Raw genomic sequence first — 24,421 nt, 5'->3', positions numbered from 1 at the left:
CTGAAAATGTTGATGAGATTTCATTAACATTGACTTATGTACTTAGAGAAAAAAAAACTTATTGATTAAAGCGCTTGAGGAGAGCTGTATTCCAAGGTCGGGGAAGTCTATCACCGAGCTGGGTTTTGATCCAATATGCGCCATTTCTAACGACTTTGTCAACAATGTAGGGGCCCTCCCATGTTGGGTCGAGCTTGGCTGGTGCTAAAGTCTTTTTGAGGACTAGGTCGCCAACTTGGAAAGATCTTGGGATGACCTTCTTGTTGTAAGAATGTTGGATTGTTTTGTGGTACCGAGCTAGGGATATTGCGACAGTTTCTCTACGTTCTTTTAGGAGATCAACTTCTTTTTCCAAGATGTTGTCATTGACTCCTGATTCAACAATGTCAGAACGTGTAGTTGTAATTGTGAGTTCTGATGGTATCACTGCTTCCGTTTCGAAGCAAAGTGTGAAAGGAGACTCATTTGTACTGGATCTAGCTGTTGTTCTGTATGCCCATAGAATGTTTTCGAGTTACTCTGGCCATTGGTTTTTCTTGCTCTCCAGCTTCTTTTGGAGGTTTTCTTTGATGGCCTTGTTGGTGGCCTCTACTTGGCCATTGCTTTGTGCATATCTAGGTGTAGAAAATGCTTGAGTGATGCGCCATTTTTGTAAAAAATCCTTGACTTGTGTGCCAACAAATTGTGTTCCGTTGTCCATGACTAGGGTGTGGGGTAAACCAAATCTAGTGATGATATTAGTCCAAATGAAGTTGATTACGTTGACTTCCTTGACTTGGACTAGTGGGATTGCTTCAACCTACTTGGTGAAGTAATCTGTGGCTGCTAGGACGTATTTGAGCCCTGATTTCTTTTGCGGGATGAACGGTCCTATGATGTCTAGCCCCCACATATGGAACAACCATGGGCTGGCTATGTTGATCAGTTCCCTTGCTAGACTTAGGTGATTGTGGCCAAAATTTTGACATTGGAGGCATTTAAGAACGTACATTTTTGCCTCGATATGCATGCCTTGCCAATAATACCCTTGGGCGATTGCTTTGTGTGCCACTGATCTTGCTCCTGCGTGGTTGCCACATTCACCTTTGTGGATCTCATCAAAAATGAGTTGTCCCTCCCTTTGAGTTATGCACCTTAGGAGGGGTCCTCCTGCTGATTTGCGGAATAGTCTTCCTTTGATCACTGTGTATCTTGGGGCTCAGAGTTGTATTGCACGAGCATGTTTTGTTTCTGATGGGATCTCACCATGTAAAATGAACTTGAGGAATGGGCCCATCCAAGATTAATTGATCTCTTCCTCAGATGAGGGCTGGAAATCTGTGAGGCTGTTGATATTTTCTTTCTGGTAACCTCTGGAGAAGTTGGAGAATTCCCTCTTTGTGTATGAGAGTTTGCTGGCGTTGGATCTCTTGTTGTTGTTGTTGTTGTTGTTGCTTGAATATTGCTTGTTTTCCTTGGGGTCTGGCTCGTTGCTAACTGTGAGGACCTCTTTGCCTTTGCGCTTGGCCATCCACTCTTCGTACTTATTGTATTTGTCGACTCTGTGGTATAGGTCGGCTGAGGTGTCTGGCTTGTTGCGCATGAGGGACCCTGCTAGGTCGGAGTCGTCCAAGAGCGTTTGTGAACGCAGAAATTGCAAAACCGTCACTGAGTCCTGACTCCAGCGAGAGGAGGTCCTTCTTAAAACGTCCTAGGAAGGCTCGGATCGTTTCGCCATGAGCTTGCTTGAGCTGGAACAAGGAGTCCAGTCGGCGACTTTTTATTGTGGACAAACTCGCTATTTAACGTCTCAAGCAATTTGCCGAAGTTGTTGATCGAATATGGAGGGTGTGTAAAACCAGTCTATTGCTCCGTCCTTTAAACTGGCTGGAAAAAGTTTGCACTTCAGGTAGTCGTAGTTAGGATGGTTGTAGAGTGCTAAGATTTGGCAGAAGCGAGCTACGTGCTCGCCTGGGCAGGAGGTACCATCGTACAACGGGAACTTTGCTTGGATGAACTCTGAAGGAGGTTGTTTGTCCCGGATATCTTGGATGAATGGTGATGCTTTGTACGTCTCTAGCATCTTCTAAGAGATCTGGATCGCGCTGGCTCTTTCGCTTGACTTCTCTAGTTTTTGCACGAAGTCTTCTAAACGCTGATTGGTGGTGTTGGTTAGGGCTGCAATTGTGTTGTGCTCCCCGGCTTTTGTGGTGCCATTGTTGGCGTTGGAGTTGGCCTGTTCTCGCATTGTCTGGTTTTCTTGTTGCAAAGTGATGAAGGCTTCTTGGAGTGTTTTCATCTGGTCTGCCAATGCTTGTAGGTTGGGATCCATTGTGGTTTTTCTGACCAGCTTCATGGGCTTGAGAAAATAGTGGTTGTTCTTTTCTTAAGGAAATGAACCAACAGACGGTGCCAATGTAGATGTTGGTTATTTTGGGACTACGACCTGATGATTTGTTGGATATGAAGTGGCTGCACTCTTCTTGGGATAAGAGTTGCCTATATATCAAGTCTCTCGGGGTAAACTTGAATCAAGCCTTACGTAGTTCATCTCTCTCTATTTAAAGATGTGTGCTTAAACCATTATGGATTGCAGATCCACCTTGTATGCTATCTTGATGATTCACCATTACTCTGATGTTACAAAGTAAATGTCTCCTTGATTGTTGCGCTGACTGAGCTCCAGGATTGCGCTAGTTGATATCTTTCCATGAATGGATGTAACTGATGTTGGTAACGACCTGGGTGTTAGGTCGTTGGTACGATCTGATGTTGTGGGATGAGCTGAGGTAAGACGTCTTGCCTTGTGGATACGTGCTCTGTAGTGTAGAACGGAGGGTACTTACACTTTCTGATTTTGGTATGAAAATGCGAATAAATAAGATGGTTTAGCTGTAGCAGCAACAGCTCTATTTTCCTGTTGGAGTCTAGTTTTCCTCTCCTATGCCAATAGACTCTCGAGATCTTGTGGCTAATGAGTTGCATAGGTCCAGCCCAAAGCACGGGTCTCAATTGTTACCATTTTGCCCAAAGACGTAATATTTTTCTTATTGCTTAGCTTTGAGAGTATGGTGACATACATTTGTGTTTCCCCTGAAGGGTACTTTTGGCAATAGAATAGATATGGATGATTTCTGAATAGGGTTGGATGGAGTGGGGGTTTATTTGTGATGATTCAAAATTTAGGAGTTAATACAAATGTATGTCATAAAATGGGTGGTTTTGGCCAATTAACCCTTTTGTTATATGCCAAACTTTATAAACTATAATAGATAGTGAAAAGAATAAATGGATATATATGAAAATGTAGTATTCGAATTTGTGGTTACCAAATAAGAATTACTCCTACAAGGATATCCGTGAGAAGCCTAAAAGAATGTCATCTCTTTTCGTTTAGAATAATTTGCTTCTAAAGTTGATATCTGACAGAGCACTTACTGGTACAATTGTCCGTTTGTGTACGAGACTTTCTACAAATTTGTATTTTTTTTCCCATGCTTATTGCTTACCATGGGATTCTTAGATATAATGCATACACTGCGATGTGCCCAAGGGAAAAGGAATGCATGGGATCTAATGAGCTAATTAAATCCCATTAATACAGAGTGAAAATATTTTCTTCTTCTTATTAATATTGTGGACTATGCTAGCTGTATCATATACTGATAATTTTCGCAGTTTATAGTAATATCTCTACTAGTAGTATATCCTATAATGATCCTGGCATCTTAAATTCATCCGGGTATTTTTCTTACGCATAATACTCCTGGATAAATAATTAACTCAAAACACCCAAATAATAATTAGAAGGACTACTTGGTCTTTTTAGCTTTTGTGAATTTCTGGTACCCATACTGTCCTTAAATTAAAATATTGGTTAGGGTACTTTAAAGAGGAATAATTGGTCATTTCATGTGTTGGTGAATAAAAAAACAAACTCCATGCATCATTCGAATTGTACGCCACCATTAATTCCAACTGACTTTAATTAGCCATTATGCAATCCCATCCTCTTCCCAATCTCTCTGTCTCTCTTCTCTCATCTATGTCCAACATCTCCCCACTCATCCCACTAATAAATTTCTGCAAACAAAACACAGGTATAGCTTCACGAAATCGTCACAAAGGTGAGCTTTTCAATTTTCCAAAATAAATAAAATTTTGGAGTGCTTGGTTTGATTTTAATGGGGATTGATGGTTTTTTCTTTTTGTATGCATTGTTGGTGTTTGTTATTTGACCATCAAAGAAAATTAGAATGCTTACTTGCGTACTTTGACTCACTAAACGGTGAAGGTATGAAAGGGTTCATACATGTGGTGCAAAGAATGGATAAGCAAGGAGTAGGATATATGCATTAACGTCAGATTTCTTTTTGATAATTTAGAAATGGTTGGCAAATTGAGTCTAACATACTCAAGAATGGTAATTTCTTATAGAACAACACTTAATAGATATTTAAAATTATTATTCTGATATTGATTGCCGTAAATTAATTTGTTCATTGTCTAATTACCATCATTGTTTGTCTCGACTGATACAACAATTTAGGTCAGGTTGCATACTGCAGTTCATATGGTTTGGCTCTCCGTTTTCAGGTGGTTTCATATTCCAGTTTTCTGCTTACCTTTTTAGCAGTTCATATGGTTTTCTCTCTGTAAATTATTTTTTTTTCTTTTGTTTTAAGATGAAGATGTGAATACCCTTATGTTGCTGACAAGGTTTTACTGTTAGGTTGAGGCAAGGCCCATTTACCAGGTCATATCATCCTATAGATGTAAATGGTAGTCTTTTATCTTGATGTCTGTTGCAATAAAGAATTTAATGGCTGAATGGATCAAGGAAGAGCCTATCATTAATAATTTGTTGCATCAACTGATTGATACTTATACTATGTGTGGTTCAGTTTGCACTGATTGCCAGGCCTTGGAGTCTTTATGTTTAAGCTGGGATGATATATATGCATCATTTTTATTGATTCTGGGGTTGTGGAGAGGTAAAAAAGTTGGAGCAGTGGAAGACCTCATACTTGAAAGATATATCTTTGTGCTTTGCTCGGACATTCCTATCATGAGCTCTACATCACTGCTTCTTCCTTCTGGGAGTGACTTAAAGGGTCTGGGTTTAGATACATCAAACATGAAATGGTTCTTGTGCTTCAGCCATTTTTTAGTCACCAACTCCAGTGTTGATATCAAGGATGTGAACCTCTTAGATGTCGTTGTTAGCATTTTAAGCAAACTACACACTTCTCGCATGGCTGATAATGTTGAGAAACTGGGTTGGGATTTCTTAAGAGATGGAGCATGGTTATCCTACAATAAGGTGCCAATCATTGCTAACTGGTGATGCAAATGTGCAGTAGCTTTGGGAACGAGCAATTTTCAAGATTGAATCATGAATCCCCTGGAATAGTAATTGTTTAGCACCTGTTGATACATGTACAAAACCTTTTCTTGCTTACCAAAAATCAACGAAGGTATGAATTCATGAGAGAGATCAAATATAGGCATAATCTCATTGTCACATTTGGAACACAAAAGAAAGGTAGGCAGCAGCAAGGAAACAAGTTGTCTGATATTATCTCATCTTGACCAACATCAGGTTGATGGAAACAAGAAAGACCATTTGCAGAATTCAAATATGCTTAAAACGAAGGAGGTGTTTGAGAGGGACAAAGATGGTTCCAATAAGTCAGATACGAAGAAAGATAGTTCAATTAAGTCAGATACGGACACAATCTCATCATCACATGTGGAGCAATCAATAGAGGCAGTTAAGAAGGACAACAATCTTCTAATTTCATCTAATCCTGTTCGAGAACGGGATATGGCTAAGAAAGACTGTCCACATAATTCAAATACGAGAAAATTGTTGAAGGTCTTTGAGAGGCGTCAAATGCATAGCTTGAAACAAAAGCACCAGGTGGTCAAGGAGAATAAACATCATCAACCAGAGTCTAACCAAGAACCACAGGCTATGGTGGGGCATCAAATGCAATTAGCGAAACAAAAGAAGCAAGTGGTCAAGGAGAATAAACATCATCAGCCATAGTCTAATCCAGAACCACAGGCTTTGGTCAGTATACACTGCAAATTATCTTCTTGGTTTGAAAAGTCTGTGATTAATCTTGCTTGAGCATACAACATCTTGCTTAGGAAATCAGTCGGTGCTATTGTTCAATTTTAACTATTATTATAATTCTGTCATACCTTATTGTTACATTCCATGATGTCATACTGTGAAATAGATAACGGAAACAATATAGTCTGTGTTTTATTTGTAAGCTTTAGTCATAGTTTATTTCTTTAGTTCTCTTTTTTTAGTTAATGTTTTGTGATTTTACTTCATTATATTTGTTTTGTTTGGTCAAGTTTTTGGCATGTATTGCATGCAATTCGACCAGTACTAATTCATTGCATAGAGATAATGGTCAGATTTTCAGCATAATTGTTTAATCAATAATTCCATAAAAAAGAATAATAAGAAGAGAGATTGGCGTGTCTAAAGGTAACAATCATTGTTGTCTAAAGGTGTCTCATTCCTAGGTCTTTGCTTTCTATATATGGAAGACTTGGTCAGCTACGTTGTCTATCAAATTGCATAGTTGCAAATTTTGATTAATTTATGGGAGTACTCCTTTCAATGTTAGATTTGGTGCTTGAGGTTCAGGAAATATAGACCTTCAGTGCTCAAGAAAGACCATTGATGACATATATTGCCATGCGGCCAATTGCATTACTTAAATAGTGGTTGGGGTAATAATAAAGCTTTTTTTTTTCCAATGGATAGTAAAAAAAAATTAATTGGCATTTTTTTTCTTTGCAATTTACTTAATTTTTTATAGGTCTTCCAACCTTGCGATTATTAAATAAAACTTGCTGAAACTTATTCTATGACGGAAAAATCTATTCATTGCCTTGAGTGTCTTTGTAACACTCTTTGGTTCCTACGACTCTTTGAGTGCTTTAGCTATTGACATACTTTCCAAATGCAACAGATTGGATGATTCGGTTTGGCTGCTTGAAGACGTATATGTATGGGATGTGGCACTTTACAATTCCATTATTATAAGCTGTACAAGGAAAGGTTATGAAGAGGTTGTTTTTCAGTTCTTTGTCTCGACCTTGAGAGGTAATATCTAAATAACAAAATTATCTCTTAGCATCATTTTGACCTCTTCTGCGTACGTGATGTAAAAGACAAGCTAGCATAAACTTCTGGACTATGATAAAAAAGAAATAATGTGAGATAGATGACGTTCTTCTAAGTTTATAGGACTTCCTTCTGATCTCTACTTCTTTCTAAGAAGCAAGGGCTGGAAACTTTAAGGAGATGTTCCTTTTTAGTTTTGAAAGCTATTCAAATGAACTACTTATCTATTTTTACTTTATGTGTCGTAGACTGCCTGATGCTATAGTACATGAACAAATATTACACTATAATGTTAGTATGATTTTCATACCCCTTTTCACTCCGCGAATATTACTTGCAATTTTTCGAAGCATCTGCTTAGAAATTCACTTTAGATCCTTGGTTAAGATGATTGATTTTCAAATCTCACTGATTGTACTCATAATATTTTCTATAAGAAGCCACTTGCCTTTTATCCCCTCTTCCATTATCTCCCTCCATGCCCTTATCTTTTTTTTTTGTTAAATAAGTATTATAGATACATTTGCATACTATCATACAAATCATAGCATTATTGTAATGAGCAGATGGACAAAAAAGGCTTCGACAAAATGTTTCACGTCCATTGACAACCCCATGAACTTCAATTCCTATCACCCGTCAAAGTATCTAAATATGGGAGTCCTACTAATAAAATGTGAACATTTCACGTACAAGGGTTTCTTATCTTAATCTTTTATTCATGTTTTGGTGCCAGGTTAAAAAAATTGGAAATTTTTAGCTAAAACTCCTCAATCAGTCTCTTTCATTTTACCAGTCTACCACAAGGTAAGTAGAATCTCTTAAGGTAAATGACCCAAAATAGTGGTTTACATGCACTTGTTTTCATTGCAACGTATCACGTTGTAAATAATAATTGAACAACCTGGTCTAAAACTTAGTTTTCCTAAACTATATAATGTGAGTGTTGGACCAGAACAACTGGTTTCTCTCTCTTCCCTTTGCCACCTTTCCCTTTCAATTTCAAACCTCAAGGAAAGAAGAGGATGGAAGGTACTTCTTTGAGTTTCTATGTGCTTATTTTCTCTCTTTAAAAGGTGTCTCTACCGCCACCATGCATTTGTGCATTAGGTTTGAGTTGACTGAATCTTGCAGACTTCTAATTTATGTGCTTTTAGCTGCAGTTTTTTGTCGTGTCTTTACTGAATGTTTTAACTTATAAACCTACAAGACTAAACGCTCATTATTTGTTTACTTCATTTGCATAATTTTTATACACAACTCCTAATGTCTATAAATGCATGGTATCTTCTTCTTTTTTTACACGAGATGTCATGAAGTTGTTGGTTATAATATTGTGTACAAATTATTTATTAACATTTGTATGATGATTGAAATACAATGTAAACATGTTTAGTATCCATTTTTGGAATAAATTTGCTTTGGCAGGTCTTTAATTGCTCTGGCCAGTATTTCAGTTTGCATTTAGAATTCCAGCGCTGCATGGGCGCTGTGTAAAATGCATTCATGTTGACTCATGGTGCTCAATTAGGGACTCGGAACTCCAACTATGGTTTAGCGGTGAGGGAAAACATTCTTTTGGAAGGAATTCCTAGAAGCATCTGTGATAAAAGAGGCAGGGATAGACATGATGGGCTTACCATCCAGTGTAATATAGATCTTCTTTTCTCTGGCATTTATAGAAAGGAGCTGAAGTTGTGGGTTATTGGACATGGAGGATATAATCATGAGAAGGAGTAACGTAACCTATGGGATGCATGTGCATACTCAACCTTAGTAATCGAAAATTAAATTGGCATGCAGGTCATATGTCGATAGTTTTCTTTACATTGTCATCCAAGTTGTTGCATATAACTTTCCCATGATAGTGCATGCTTTGGTGTTGTTCAGATCATCCTCATTGACTTAGTGCTGACGAAATGAATGAGGTGTGGACTAAAGCCAGCTAAGATGGGAGTGATGTTGTGAATTACAATGAATTTTAGGTAACTTACTTCTAAATATACTTATTTTAGTTGGTTTATAACATCCATACCCACTCAATGACACGACATGATATGATGTTTTCTCCATTTTGTATAAACTCCATCTTAGAGTAGTGTGTCGATCTTTGATGAAATTCCGATTAAACCATGAATTTAATGCCACTGACGGCCTATTTAGATGTATGAAGAGTGTTTTGTGTTCAAATGTGCTTTGATGTATATTGTGGCATTTAGATTAGCTTATATTAGATGAAACTCCTAGAATAGCCAAGGCATCCTGTGATATTTACATCAACGGTACATGGAGAAAGAACAATGATTGTTGACTTGCTGTTGGTGAAGTAGTTAGACAATCTAAGAAAATTTGCAAGATCATTAGTATATGTACCTTCAGTTTGCCCAAGCATTTTAAATGGTTTTGGTGCAAGTCAAGGTAACGCATCTTTACCTCCTTCTTTTTATGTGGTACGGTGACTCTTTTCCTCCTACAGTACTTTTTTTGGCACTCTTTGGTTTTATATATTGTGGTACGGGAATACCAGTCAGGTTTGTTTTTCTTAGTAAGGATTAGGACATGTATATACAATGCAAAGATGAACCTAATTATTTGATGCCAAAAATCTTTGGGATTATGCTCAAACTTTACTACAACAGACTGGATGTTACGAAGGGTCTCCGTTTGTGACGGGCATATTCTCTCGAGCTTGAAAACCTGCAAACAGTGACCCTCTCTCTCTCTCTCTCTCTCTCTCTCTCTCTCTCTCTCTCTCTCTCTCTCTTATTGTACTAACATATCAACCAATTTCTCATTCATTTTTAGAACCTAAAGCATAATTGTAGTTTGAATTTAACATCGTCTTGGCCTGGTCATGACATTTACGTTGGTGCAGGGTTACAATATTTAATAGATGGTTTTCTTCCAATTTACAAAAAACTTATTGCCGCAATGCCTAATTCTTGGTTTACAGGTACATGTTATCAATTCTTTTAGTTTCCATTTATACTATATGAATGGATTCAATATCAAAAATCACGTTTAATAGATAAGAAATATTTGTCAGTATCAGGTACATGTGGATTACTTTCGTTTATGTTGTAGTAATTTATACATGATGAGGGTGCAGAACTAGAATACCTAAAGAAATGGAGCTGGAATATTAAGGTTGCTTTGAGAAAATGGATGAATCTTATGTTATGTAAGAAATATTGAAACAATAGACCTCAGATGCTTATGTGAAAATCATGTCCTAATTTATTTATAGTTCAAGTTCACATTGTCCAAGTTGTCTTGGATATCAATGTTTGCTTTGTCACCTTTTAATGTGGAATTTTACATTAATCTCAATAGGAGAGATCAAGTATACTGCTTCTAGATTTGAAAATATTGTTTCCTCGTAACTGTCTCTTCTGAAATTCAATGATTTTTTTTCTTAGAATGACATTTTTAAAAGTGGGTTTAAGTCGTGAAGTTTCTAATAAGGACTACAGATTGGGGGGCTCTTTTTTGACATTTTTATTCTGTGAATTGCTTATGATATACGCCTATTTCTAAAAAGAGAACTTATGTTGGCTTGCTAATCATTCTCCTGCCAAAGGCAACAAAATGCGTTTTATGGAAGCAACGCAGCCACTCCTTAGTTCCGACTTCTGTAACGGGATCTACATGTTCTATCTTTGCAACCAGATTATTTCTGCCCAGCACTATCAAAAGCAATAAAGACAATGAAAAAGGGAGAAAATGTTCTCCTAACAGTGAAGCCACAATGTAAGTTTGCTTGAAGTGGGAATCACTGAATTGTACATATTGTGGAACCTGTCACTTACATTGCATTTCTGTACTTTCAGATGGCTTTGGGGAGATGGGTCGACCAGACCTCACTGGTCTTTGAAAAGTATTTGTGCCACCAAGTGCCACACTTCATATAACTCTTGAATTGGTTTTGTGGAAGACTGTGATTGAAGTAACTAATGACAAGAAGGTTATAAAGATGATCGTCAATGAAGGAGAAGGTTATGAGCGTCCAAATGAAGGAACAATGGATAATAAGGAGTATTAATTCGATTTTTGTTATTGTAATAAATTGTAGGAGTTCTTAGTGGAATGGGATGCGTTGTAGTGTGCATAATAATGTTATCTCATTTGACAAGCGGTTGGAAAACTAAGTATGCCTAGTTGGAGAAAGACCGTGATGAGCTTCGAATTGTTGCTATGAAGGCCCAAAAAGCTTTTCAGCAAGCTGAGGACAAGCACCATGATTACGTAGCAGGAGTCACCTCCAAAATGGATAGCCAAAGCAAGGCGGAGAGACTCGCTATTCAGGCCGCGGTGGACCAAGCTGTGAAGGATCCGGCAGATCGCTTCAGAGTTCTAGCTGAGAAAAAGATTGCTCACGAACTGAAGAGTCAACTTGAAGAGCTTGTTGCTACTGGTCGTTTAGTCCCCATTCCACCTCTAGTCCAAGTCCCTGATACTCAAATTGCCTTGCCCTCTCTCGTTGTACCTAAGGCTACTCCCCCAGTGCTTCCCGCCGGTACCTCCAGCGCGGTCACCTCCCCCATCGACGTGGATACTGACTCTATCACCGTGGTGGAGGCGGCTGAGGTTTCTTCCCAGCAGGATGGGGTTGAAGGGCAGCAATGAATTGTTGGGAAATGTAATTCTGCACTTGCCGTTATTTTGTTTCTTTGTTTGATAGTATACTTTGAATTTTGTGTATGTGCATGTTATGCCTGTTTTTCTGGGTTTCCCCAGTAGGTACTCCCACAAATGTTATCTATCTATTATTGTCATCTCTTTTCGTAGTACAAACCACCTTCATTACTTCCTTAATGAAATTTACACAGTACGACGCCTTTTAATTCCCATTACAAAAGTCGAACTTTGGCTTCGCTTATCTCTTCTCCTTGCAACTCCTTAGGGGCCACTCAATTTGCCCCCACGTTGATTCGGACATATAGTCCGCGAAGGGCTCATCCCCCCCGCTGTCTTTGGTAGGCTGTGAAGCCTTAGGGGCAACTCAATTTTCCCCCATGTTGATTTGGACATATAGTCTGCAAAGGGCTCGCCCCCCCGCTGTCTTTGGTAGGCTGTGAAGCCTTAGGGGCAACTCAATTTGCCCCCATGTTGATTTGGACATATTCATTCATTTAATACCCTTGCCATCATTGGAATAACCAAACTCTTTTTATTTCAAGGATATAACAATCAATAGACAATATATCATTCAAAAGTAATTCTGATCATACTCCACGACAATAGAAACGAAATTAACTAAAGAATGCTTTCATTATGGAATTTTTTCAACATTCTGATATTCCATGGTTTCTCTATCTTTTCTCCTGATGAAGTCTGTAACCTGTAAGTTCCAGAAGTACCCTTCTCCGTCACGATATATGGTCCCTCCCAGTTGGGACCCAGTTTACCTTCATTCTCTTTCTTAGTGGCCGGAGTAACACATCACAACACCAAATCCCCAACCTTGAAAGTTCCCGGCTTCACTCGCTTATCATACTGTCGCTGCAACTTTCGATAGTATTCCTCCAGTCGTATGCGTGCTATTTCTCTTTTTTCCTCTATGAGATTCAATTCCGTTGTTAAGATCCTCGCATTCATACCCAACTCCACAGCTCCGGTTCTTGTCGTTTTCTCTATCATCTCCATAGGTATGACTGCTTCTACTCTGTATGCCACTGCAAATGGCGATTCCTTGGTAGAGGTCTGCGGTGTGGTACAATAAGCCCATAACACGTGATTCAACTCATCCGCCCATGCTCCTTTCCGACTCTCCAATTTTTTCTTTAAGTTATCCATTATGATTTTGTTCAATGCTTCAGCTTGTCCATTCCCCTCAGGATTGTCGGGGGCTGAGAACCCTTGCTTCACCCTGAATGCCTGCAGAAATGCCCGAACTTTTCCCCCAGTAAACTGGGTTCCATTATCCGCGATAATCCTATGTGGCAGCCCGAACCTACAGATGATATTCTCCAATAAGAATTTTTTCACGTTCTCTTCCTTAACCTGTTGCAAAGCCACACCATCCACCCATTTGGTAAAATAATCAGTAGCGTCCAACATAAATCTCCTTTTTCCGCTCACCATGGGTAGAGACCCTACAATATCAAGTCCCCACATAGAGAACAGCCAAGGGCTGAACACATTGTGCAAGAGCTCAGCTGGTGAATGTATGAACAGTGTAAACCTTTAGCATTTCTCACATTTCTTGGCGTACTCTGTGGTATCTCTCTTCATATGGGGCCAAAAATATCCCTATGATATCAACCTGTGGGTAGTAGTTCGTCCTGCAGAATGACTCCCGCAATCTCCTTCGTGAACCTCTGCAAGAACCTCTTGAGCCTGCTGCGAACCTATACATTTTAACAACGGTCCGCTGAAATTTCTCCTGTATAGGTCACCGTCCAGTAATGTGTACCTCTGACTCAGTTGTTCCATTCTTCGCCTTTCCTGTTTATTTTCTAGCTCTACTCCCCTCAAGAAAGTCTTTATCGGTTCCATCCAACCTTGATCCCTCTCTGTGGTGAGGCAAACCTGATCCTCATTTGATGTACTAGGCTTACTCAATACTCTAACTTCAATAGACCGACCCTCTGAACCAAGAAGAACCGCCGCCACATAAGCTAAAACATCGGCGTGTCTATTCTCTCTACGGCCTAGGTGGGCAAACTTTATTTTGTGGAACTTGCTTGCCCTTCGCAGTAGGACCTCGAGGTACCTGACATCCTGGGGCAACGAGCCACAAACCCTCCATTCACTTGACAAATTACCAAATTGGAATCTGAGAAAACAGACAACTCATTCACCCCCAAATCTTTGGCCAAGTCTAATCCAGCTATTACAGCTTCATATTCAGACTCTTGCGAAACCCAGTTTCATAGATAGGTCAAGCCGATTGTTCTCAGGAGTCACCAACACGACCCCAATTCCATTTCCTGTGTCCGTAGCAGAACCATCCGCAAAAACTCTCCACCCATTGTGCATATCCCAAGGATCCAAAGGGTCGTGGCTGACCTCCCCTTCAGATTCCATTACCATTTCCTCTCCCCAAGTGGGATCCTCTGCCGGAAATTCGGCCAGAAACTCAGCCATGGCTTGTGCCTTCTCTGCCGTCCTGATTTGGTATTTGATCTCATAAGAACTGAGTAAGACTGCCCATTTCAGCATTCTACCTGACTTCTTGGCCTTCAACGCTTGTTTGAAAGGCAAATTTGTTACTACCACCACAGAATGAGCTTCGAAGTAAGGCTTCAACTTGAGAGCTGAAAATATCAAAGCCAAAGCATACTTCTCAATCCGACTGTACCGGGTCTCCGCATCCAGTAGGGTTTTGCTTTGAAAGTAAATTGGCTTTTCTATCTTTTCGATCACCCTCATGAGAACTGAACTTATCGCGTACGCGCTAACACCCAGATACAAATACAACTTTTCGCCCTATTCTGGCCGCGATAACAAGGGTGCCTTCCCTAGGTAACCTTTCAACTCTTGAAATTCCCCTTTGTATTCTGTGGTCCAATGGAAATCAGGAGTTTTCCTCAGTAATCGGTATAGAGGCCGACATTTATCCAAAGATTTGGAAATGAATCTGTTAAGTGCCGCGACTTTTCCCGCCAGCCTTTGTACTTCCTTCACATTCTGCGGGGACGGCATTTCAACCAAAGATCGAATTTGCTCTGGATTCGCCTCTATGTCGCGATGGGTGACTATGTAGCCCAAAAATTTCCCTGACGTTACCCCAAATGTGCACTTCTCGGGGTTGAGTTTTAGCTTATGCTTGCGCAGTATGGCAAAAGTTTCATGGAGGCCTTCTAGGTGCTCTTTCTCCGTCATAATTTTTTCCACCATGTCATCAATGTATATTTCAATCCCCTTTCAAATCTTTCCTTCAAACATCTTTTCTCCCAACCGCTGAAAGGTAGCCCCTGCATTTTTTAAGCCGAAAGACATCCTAGTGTAACAATAGATACCACCCTCCACCACAAAGGTGGTTTTCTCCTGATCCGGCCCAAACATCGCAACCTGATTATACCCCATCGAGGCATCCATGAAGGAAAACACCTTGAAACCTGTTGTTCTATCTACTAACTCATCTACCCGCGGCATAGGGTAACAATCTTTCGGGCATTCCTTGTTTACATCTGTAAAGTCGACACACATTCTAACCTTGCCATTCTTTTTCAGTACCGCGACCACATTTGACAGCCATTCCGTAAACTTAACTTCCCTGATTATTCCCGCCCCCTTCAGTCGTATCACCTCTTCGCGAATCCCTTTCGCGTATTTGGGCCTTATGCTTCTCATTCTTTGTCTTACCGGCTTAGCATCTTCATTCATATGCAAATGATGACACGCATGTATGAAACTTATTCCAAAAATATACTTATTGTTAAGTAAACAAGAAAATCAAATTGATATAACAAATATATCATGAACAAACCTTTAGTTCAACTAATGAACTTAATTTACCAATTATTAAATCCGAGCCTAGTGAAGATTCACTATGTCCTTAAGACAGATTTTCCCCCTCACGGTGCTTGAAGGTTGATGGGAAACTGTCTCCCAAGATAGAATGGATTTCCTTCTATAGAAAGCTAGCACTTCAATTCTATAGACTCAGCGAACACAACATAGTATTTGACTAAAAACAGGGGGAGAAGAGAAATATCAGAACTCTGTGTGATCTGGTGTATCTTTCTCTCCAAATTCATCCACTATTTATAGGTGAGTGGTGCCTCTTCGAAACAACACAGTGACTCTTGGAAAAAAGTAAGCAACTCTTTGAAAAGTCACATGTTTTGAAAAGACACACCATTTCGGTATAAAGCACTATTTCGAACCAGTACCTATTTCGAAAGGTCACACCTTTTTAGCATGATGCACTGTTCCGAACCAGTGCATATTTCGAAAGGTCGCACCTTTTGGCATAATTTTTTGAACCAGTGCACCATTTCGAAAAGGTTTTTCTCACTTTACGTACTGTTTCAAGAGAAACCCATTTCATCTCAATGTGGGATAACTTGGGAGACAAATTACTCATTCATATCTCAAATGAATTTGAGCAAATCATTTTTCTAACAATCCCCTACATGAATGAAAATTTGGCTTCTTCTATCATAAACACCGGATTTCTGTTCTTTTACAAATGAAAAGATACCGCATCAGGTCAAGTAGCATGGGAGGCCTTGAACTTGCCTTAGTGAAAGACGATCGGATTTAATTGGACGATCAGTAGACTTCAATTAATGTCCTTGAACTGTCAGCCGTTTGTATAAACCTAGACAATCATCTTCACGCAATACCTTCTCGAATACTGTTGGTTCTCACGTTTGTGTTGATTTTGGCCTTGAACACTTCTTGGTTTCAGATAGTGCTTTTGAGACATTTGCCTTTAAAATTCTCATAGAAGCGGCCCCACTTCGCACTAACATAGGTGATTTCTATAAAGAGTATCCTGCAATACTCCACTTGGATAACATAACTTTCCAAGATATAGTAAATCATTAAAAACTTGACTTATCCTGGTTCTCACGGCAGATATGCACTGTCTTATATAGGAATGGGTTAGAGTATAATATTACTCTCGAATGCTAACTGAGTCACAAACATAATTCAGTTGGCCCATTGAACCTAGATCTTGGGATCTCCAGTCAACTAGGTTGGTTTTTCCATTATGATGACTCTTGGTTGATTATCTCAAAGGCTTTAAGCCCATTCCCTTTGATAATCTTTCTACTTGCTCTCTTGTTAAATTTTTTGTAAGCGGATCCGCAATGTTATCTTTTTACCTTATATAGTCGATTGAGATAACTCCATTTGAGAGCAATTGTCTAACGGTGCTATGTCTACGACGTATGTGTCGAGACTTCCCATTATACATGCTATTTTGTGCTCTATCAATAGCAGATTGGCTGTCACAGTGTATACACACTGCTGGCATAGGTTTAGCCCAGTTTGGAATATCCTCTAAGAAATTTTGAAGCCACTCAACTTCTTCTCCAGGCTTGTCCAACACTATGAATTCTGATTCCATAGTGGACCTTGCTATGCACGTTTGCTTTGAGGATTTCCAAGAAATTTATGCATCTCTCCTAGAGTAAAACACCACATTTGATGTCTTTTGAGTAATGCTTCAACAAATTTCCAATTTTGAATTAATTAATTCAAGGAGATTCATAATCCCCCACATTTTCCCAATTTCTCATGACAAAGTCAATAAATTGGAAAACCATGTAGATATATGTTTAGCAAGTGAGGCATATTGTTAAAGAATGTCATATATCATTCATATAGTGTCAAAACACTTCTAAGACCTCAATTTTGCTTATAAGTATGCTTACAGAACAATATCTTAAACAATCTTCTTTATTGGCACTCTTTGGCGCAATAGTAAAACGCATACATCTTACAAATAATACAATATTTTTAGAACCCTTTTAGCACCAGCCATTCCTAACATCTGGAATGAAGTAAGGATTCTCGAAATCTTGGATCATAATTCCCTCCAAGTGTGGCATTACCACCACCTTGTTTGCTTTCAAGAAGTCCATTCCAAGAATGACTTGAAAATGGTCTAAGCGAGCTACCATCAGGTCCACCTTTCCTCGCCAGTTGTGCATCTTAATGTCAACTTCCAAAGCGAGTCCTTTCACCGGTTCGGCTTCTTGGTTCAAGCCTCTCATAGAGCCTGTACATTCTGCGAGTTTCAATCCAATAGCCTCGGATACATACTCAGAGATTAACGTATGAGTTGAACCAGTATCCACCATTGCTAGTAGACACCCGTAGTTGTTGAGTTCCACTTCTACGAACATAAGGTCATCATCGGGGACCAAAATGTTCATACCATTCAACGAACTAGTAGGTAAAGCAAATGAAATAGGAACAGCATGAATAGGAGAACCTGGTGGTGTTGTCATTTCTATTCTGAAATAGAAACCCACTTTGTTATTCCTGAAAACCAAAAAGAATAAACAAATTATATTCACTAAAGAAGATACACTCACAAATTCAACGAACCTTCGTTGTTCGCTGTTCTCAAGAGGCTTTACTGTTCGCTGCTCTCAAGAGGCTTGAACGTCCCTCTGTGTATAGACCAAGTGATTGTTTGCGTAAGTTATTAAAATAACACAGTCAATTTTAAGCACCTTTTGCAAACCAAAATCATGAAAAGCCGCCACTTATATGTTTAAAAAAAAAAAAAAAACCTTGAACTTCAAGACACCAAGCACCAATAGTTGCCTTGTGTACAAACGGTTTAAACCATTAACCATTTCTTGACAACAGGTGGTACCGTGTTTTGCCTTTTCAAATTCACTTTTCGAACATGTGTCCTTTCGTCATATCAATATGGGATAATTTTGGCTTTACTGTGTACAATGTCCGTTCGAATCAATATCAATTAATTTTTAGAACATGTGTACAATAAAGGCATGTGTCCTTTCGAACATGCGTTATTCCGAACATACGAACCTTTTTGCTGTTACTGCCTCAGAAGGGCCCAAGCCATAATTAAAACTGTTTGCTTACTTGTCTTTGCCTTTTGGTCTATGGGTGCTCTCCAAGGGCATGCAATTAACTAGAAATACAATAATACATACCTGCCCCAGTTACAAAAAACGTGTTTGCGACATATCAATATTTTGACCACCGCTTCTCAACGAAACGTGAACAAAACACTTTTAAAAATGTTAGTTCATTAACAATAAGTATAGCCAAAATTAATTCAACCAAATTAATATAAGACAAAAAAAAAAAATCTGTCTTAAGTTTGTAAGAAACTTATTCCAAAAATATACTTATTGTTAAGTAAACAAGAAAATCAAATTGATATAACAAATATATCATGAACAAACCTTTAGTTCAACTAATGAACTTAATTTACCAATTATTAAATCCGAGCCTAGTGAAGATTCACTATGTCCTTAAGACAGATTTTCCCCCTCACGGTGCTTGAAGGTTGATGGGAAACTATCTCCCAAGATAGAACGGATTTCCTTCTATAGAAAGCTAGCACTTCAATTCTATAGACTCAGCGAACACAACATAGTATTTGACTAAAAACAGGGGGAGAAGAGAAATATCAGAACTCTGTGTGATCTGGTGTATCTTTCTCTCCAAATTCATCCACTATTTATAGGTGAGTGGTGCCTCTTCGAAACAACACAGTGACTCTTGGAAAAAAAGTAAGCAACTCTTTGAAAAGTCACATGTTTCGAAAAGACACACCATTTCGGTATAAAGCACTGTTTCGAACCAGTGCCTATTTCGAAAGGTCACACCTTTTCGGCATGATGCACTGTTTCGAACCAGTGCATATTTCAAAAGGTCGCACTTTTTGGCATAATTTTTCAAACCAGTGCACCATTTCGAAAAAGGTTTTTCTCACTTTACATACTGTTTCAAGAGAAACCCATTTCATTTCAATGTGGGATAACTTGGGAGACAAATTACTCATTCATATCTCAAATGAATTTGAGCAAATCATTTTTCTAACAACGCATACTCTGGGTCTAAACCCGTGATATCCTCAATTACCCATGCAAATACATCTGCATTTTCTGTTAAAAACTACACCAGCTTACACTTCCATTCCTCTGGCACTTCTGCTCCCACTGAGGTAAACTTTTCCTCCTCTCCTACCCCAATGTTCACTACCTCCAGCTCATCCAATGTTTTAGGTCCCAAGAAAGGCTCTCAGACACTCACCGTGGGGCCACGGCTCCTGTAATTGCTCTACCTGATCCACGTTTTGGCGTGACAACCCCTCCCCTATTGTGTCGTGGACCATACTCTTTACTGTAACCTGATGGATGTTCTGCGCTGCCACTTGATCCCCCCGTATCTCATACGTACCCCCATTTGTAGGGAAGCGGGTCACTTAATAAAAGGTTGACGAGATAGCCTTTATTTCGTGGATCCATATTCTCCCTAGAATGGCATTAAATTGAGAACTAGAATCCACCACCATAAATCTAGTGAATACCGTTGTCGGGCCTGCTATAACTGGTAACACCAATTCTCCCATGGGCTCTGTCATACTACCATTGAACCCATACAGATTGGTTTGAGGAGCTTTCAACTGATCTCTAACGATATTCATTTCCTCCATGGCCCCCTTAAACAACAAGTCCACTGAACTTCCGCAGTCTACCAACACCCTTTTTACCAGATAATTGCCCATCGCTATAGTAATCACCAATACATCCTCGTGTGGGGAGATTACTGACTCCAAATCTTTTGAGGTGAACATTATGCTTTCCTCATCCCTCGTGGTTCCTCGAACTAACCGCGGTATGCTCACCACCTCATTCACCTGTTGTAGGCTCGCTGTCTTTCTCATTTTTTCTCTGTGTGCATTTCTTCCCAAGGTTTCTCCGTTGAAGATTACATTGATGGTACCTAGAATTCTAGCTGGAGCTGGCACCCTCTCCTCTTGACGAACCTCCACCACAAACTCCCTGAGCATCCCCTTTTCAATCATTCTCTCCACCAACCACTTCAAGGCGTAACATTCATTAGTCCCATGATTCCTGATTTGATGATATGCACAGAATGGTTTTCCTTCTACTTCCACTGGTGTATTCTGCAGACCCTCAAAATATTGTTTCCCCTTAATTAGAGACAAGATTTCCTCTAGAGGCCTATTGAGTGGAGTCTGCTCCATTTCGCGATATGGTTTCCTTTCTCGGATATCCCTTCTGCCTCGGTCCCCCGTCCTCTCCGGACCACAGCTTTCCCCTCTATACACTCCTCTCTCTCTTTCTTCTACCTTACTTTTTCCCTTGCGTTCATCTCTATCCACAGTCTGCACTGCCTTCCCCGATCTCTTTTGTTCCTTTGCATTCCTCTGCATTATGTCCTCGTATCGTATGTATTTCTCTACCTTTGGATACAGAGCATGCAAAGAAGTGATTTCGATCTTGGACACTGACTCGTGAACTCTAGTTCCCGATCTCAAGCTGTGCTAGAAAGTTATGGCCGCTGTGTGTTCATCCAAGTTTTCCACTCACAACGTCTCCTCTTTGAACCTACACAAAAACTCTCTCAATGACTCCATGGACCTTTGTTTTATGTTAAACAAGGTCGCGATGTCAACCACCCTTCTTTTCTGATGTATGAAGTGGTCAACGAATGCGCGCTTCAACTCTTCAAACCTTTTGATGCTCCGTGAAGCCAACCTGTAGTACTAATCTGAGGCTCCCCCCTTAAGACTGGCGGAGAACATCATGCAACGAAGCCCATCATACTTATTTTCCCCGCCATAACAAAGATCTCATTTGCGAAAATGGTGCAAGTGATCAGTTGGGTCTCCCTTCCCATCATACCTCTCAAATCTGGGCTGAGAGAACCTCTTAGGCACTTCCGAGTTCCATATCGAATCTGCCAACAGATTCTTGCTGAGGCTTGCTACCTCCTTCCAGCAGCTTTCTCGCTCGTCTTATGCGCAGAACGCGGTTCATCTCTATCCTTCTTAATCATGGCTGTACCATCTCGATTGTGAGACCCGGCAGTTTTTGTTACGATCCGATTGGTGGATGTTCCTCAGTCTCGCCTTCCCTTTCGCTGCCTTGGTGATCTGCTCTATCCGTTTCCCCCTACGTGGTTTCCTTTTCCTTTCTTAGTTCGTCATTCTCGTTTCTCAACCTAACAATCTCCTCTTGAAGAAGTCTGGTGGCGTCTGCCGCCACATCTGACACCTCTTCCTCCCCCACCCCTTCAACCTCGACACTCTCTGTTTCCTCTACAACCTCTCTAACCGACGTTTTCTTTGGTCTTCCCACTCCTCTTTTCGCTACGGTGGCCATTTTCTCTCCTCTGGTCCCTATAGACGGCGCCAAATGTATCTCCAATTATTACAACCTAGAATATTACTGGTAATAATTCCTTACTCTTCACTCTTCTCCTCCTTTTCTCCTTCTCTTTTTTCTCTTTCTCTCTGTCTTTATATATTCCCCCTTTTCTAACCGCTCTCTCTCGTTCGTCTATCCACTATCATCCTCTGTCTCTTATCTCGCCACCTGTCCCTCTACTTTCACCGCAATTCTCGGCAGTTAGGGTTCTGCGGCTCCTATCCAGTGCACCCTGCAGTATCCTCCCTACTCTGCCTATAGCCCACTTGCCACCCAAGACATTCACCGCAGTTCTCGGTGTTTATGGTTCCGCGGATTCTATCCGTTGCACCCTGTCTTCTTTTCCCTATTCTGCATACAGTTCATTCACCACCAATGATATCCCATGTCACAAATATGACCCCTACACTGTTTTCATTGTAATTGCTTGCAACAAGTCTCACTCTTGCTGTCCTAGTCTAGGTGAATCATGGTTCAGCATAATAATGTTGTGCCTAATGGGCACTTCAAGAAGCACTGGCAGAACTATATATGTTAAGACCTGGTTTGAACAGCCTGCCCGGAAGATGAGGAGATATACCGGTAAGTCATATTCTTTTACCTCAGTTTTAATGTTTTTGAAATTTCTCAGTAACTCTTACATTGTGTTTATCCTTTTTACGCTATTATGATATGATATTCCACTTGCAGTTAGGAAAGATAACGCCATGAAGATTTTTCCACGACCTACAGCTGGACCACTTTGCCCTATTACTCGTGGACAGACAGTAAAGTACAATATGAAGGCTAAGGCTGGCCGGGGATTTTCTTTGGAAGAGCTTAAGGTGCGTGGCATTTTATATATATATATATATATATATATATATATATATATATATATATATATATATATATATATATATTGCTTTTTTTCTTCCGCTGGTGTACGTGTTATTTGTAATATGGTACTCTATTTGAAGATGCTGACAATCTCAAATAACAATTTAGTTTCACTATCGAAAATAACAATTTTCCATTGGAACTTGTATAACTTAATTAGTATGTATGCTTAATAACATATTTGCCAAACCCTATTCGTGTTGTAGGCTGGTGATTCTAGCCCTGAAGAATTTGCGGCTGCTACCCAGGCGCCAAGTTCTTACATGCCTGTTGTAGCTGAGAAACCAACTGTTGGGCTTGTGAAGCCTACTGAACGAGAAACACTTCAGTGCTAGGATGAAGAGGGCTGCAGAGGCGAAGAAAGAAGAGAAGAAATGAATAGGTAAACTATAATTCATTATGCATGATAATGGGGAAGGTTCAAATTGTGGGACTTGAGTCCGATTTTGGGAACTCTTTATCGTCACTTTGACATATATATTTTGATTTTGATACTTGGACTACTTATGAATATGTTAAATATTGTAGCTGAAATGCTTGTTGTCGTCTCTGTATGAGAATTGAAATTTGGAAAATTGATAGTTAGAGCATTTGCAATGCAAGTCAAAATAATCCCCCCTTATTCACCTCCACGTAGGCACTTATTCCCCCTCATTTCACCAAAAGGGTGAAAAGCAAGGTGAAGTTGTGCACTACAAAGGTGAAAAAAAAAATCTCAGGCGGGATGTTAGATTCCATCTGGAGGCTTTTTGATCTAGACGGAATGTGACATCCCATCCGGTATTTTGTCTGAAGTTAAAAAAAATCGAAAAAACAAGCGAGACGGAATGAAACATTCCATCCGAAGAAAAAATCGAAAAAAACACACGAGACAGAATCCAACATCCCGTCCAAAGTTAAAAAGTCAACCACTATCTCGGTGGAAGGTTTCACCTTGATTTCAACTGGGGAAAATAATCACCAGTTTTTCACCTCTGCATTGCACACCCTTTTTTCAACAAAACTGGTGACTATAGTCACAAACCCCCCTTATCCACCTACATTGCAAATGCTCTTAGGGCATCACCAATGGGGCCTGGATCCGGGCCTTGATCTTTAAATTTGAAGGACTAACCAAAAAACCAACCTCCAACGCAGCCCTTAAATGGGCCCCCAAATTTATAATCCTGGATACCTCTCTCTATTTCTATCATGATTTTAGAGGAGCTGAAACCCAAGTCCATTCGCATGTGATCAGCAAACGTGACTGCCCTTCACTTCCACCTGTTCATTTTTTTGGTTTTGCAAAACCCCAACGGATATATCACAGCCTCGCAAAAACCAGCCTTCACCACTTGCTTCACAAGCACTCCGTTCACCACCACTACGCCATTAATGGCAGCTTCACGATCAATTAATGTTGGAAGGAGGGGTCCCAATTTTTCATTGGAAGAAGATGAGGCATTGTGCAAAGCATGGGTGGCTATTGGTGAGGATTCGGTTGTTAGAATATGCCAAACTAGAAAAAAAAAAATTGGGAGCGAGCACTGGATGCGTTTCATGAGATTTTGAATTACCAAACCTG

The 24,421-nt window shown here is 39.8% G+C and overlaps 2 protein-coding genes and 1 pseudogene across 41 annotated transcripts; 2 read left to right on the top strand and 1 right to left on the bottom strand.

Moving 5' to 3' along the window:
- The first annotated feature begins 3,908 nt into the window (after window positions 1-3,908).
- LOC147487282 (auxin transport protein BIG-like) lies at window positions 3,909-11,907 on the top strand. Of its 39 annotated transcripts, XM_086571972.1 has the most exons (9): window positions 3,909-4,106; window positions 4,529-4,575; window positions 4,712-4,754; window positions 4,884-6,055; window positions 6,978-7,111; window positions 8,664-8,935; window positions 9,023-9,117; window positions 10,008-10,882; window positions 10,963-11,907. In XM_086571972.1, the coding sequence occupies exons 1-4, from the start codon at window positions 3,977-3,979 to the stop codon at window positions 5,324-5,326; spliced, it is 663 nt and encodes a 220-aa protein (XP_086428098.1). In that variant the 5' UTR covers window positions 3,909-3,976; the 3' UTR covers window positions 5,327-6,055; window positions 6,978-7,111; window positions 8,664-8,935; window positions 9,023-9,117; window positions 10,008-10,882; window positions 10,963-11,907. The 39 variants fall into 39 exon arrangements, 26 of the variants coding, with proteins under 26 accessions (XP_086428098.1, XP_086428099.1, XP_086428094.1 ...); XM_086571973.1 differs by lacking the exon at window positions 8,664-8,935; XM_086571968.1 differs by lacking the exon at window positions 8,664-8,935 and adding an exon at window positions 7,869-7,939 and having other exon boundaries at window positions 9,023-10,882.
- An 8,099-nt stretch (window positions 11,908-20,006) lies between these two features.
- LOC147487281 (uncharacterized) lies at window positions 20,007-20,981 on the bottom strand. Its single transcript, XM_086573996.1, has one exon. The coding sequence runs from the start codon at window positions 20,979-20,981 to the stop codon at window positions 20,007-20,009; it is 975 nt and encodes a 324-aa protein (XP_086430122.1).
- A 1,466-nt stretch (window positions 20,982-22,447) lies between these two features.
- LOC147487280 (large ribosomal subunit protein eL13z pseudogene) lies at window positions 22,448-23,405 on the top strand (annotated as a pseudogene). Its single transcript, XR_015202785.1, has 3 exons — window positions 22,448-22,560; window positions 22,669-22,802; window positions 23,064-23,405. The product of XR_015202785.1 is annotated as a large ribosomal subunit protein eL13z pseudogene (transcript).
- The last annotated feature ends 1,016 nt before the right edge of the window (window positions 23,406-24,421 follow it).

The sequence above is a fragment of the Coptis chinensis genome, chromosome 7, assembly GCF_015680905.1.
Source record: "Coptis chinensis isolate HL-2020 chromosome 7, ASM1568090v1, whole genome shotgun sequence".
NCBI classification, from domain to species: Eukaryota; Viridiplantae; Streptophyta; class Magnoliopsida; order Ranunculales; family Ranunculaceae; genus Coptis; species Coptis chinensis.
The sequence above is the reverse complement of the archived record's forward strand: the minus strand, read 5'-3'. Positions and strand labels throughout refer to the sequence as shown.

Excerpts from the sequence above, each read along its gene's own strand:
- LOC147487281 (XM_086573996.1), bottom strand. The coding sequence starts at position 20,981 with ATGCAGAGGAATGCAAAGGAACAAAAGAGATCGGGGAAGGCAGTGCAG.
- LOC147487282 (XM_086571954.1), top strand. The coding sequence starts at position 3,977 with ATGCAATCCCATCCTCTTCCCAATCTCTCTGTCTCTCTTCTCTCATCT. Across the intron at positions 4,107-4,528 it reads TTCACGAAATCGTCACAAAG|GTCAGGTTGCATACTGCAGT; the intron begins GTGAGCTTTTCA and ends ACAACAATTTAG. Across the intron at positions 4,755-4,883 it reads GGTCATATCATCCTATAGAT|TTTGCACTGATTGCCAGGCC; the intron begins GTAAATGGTAGT and ends TGTGTGGTTCAG.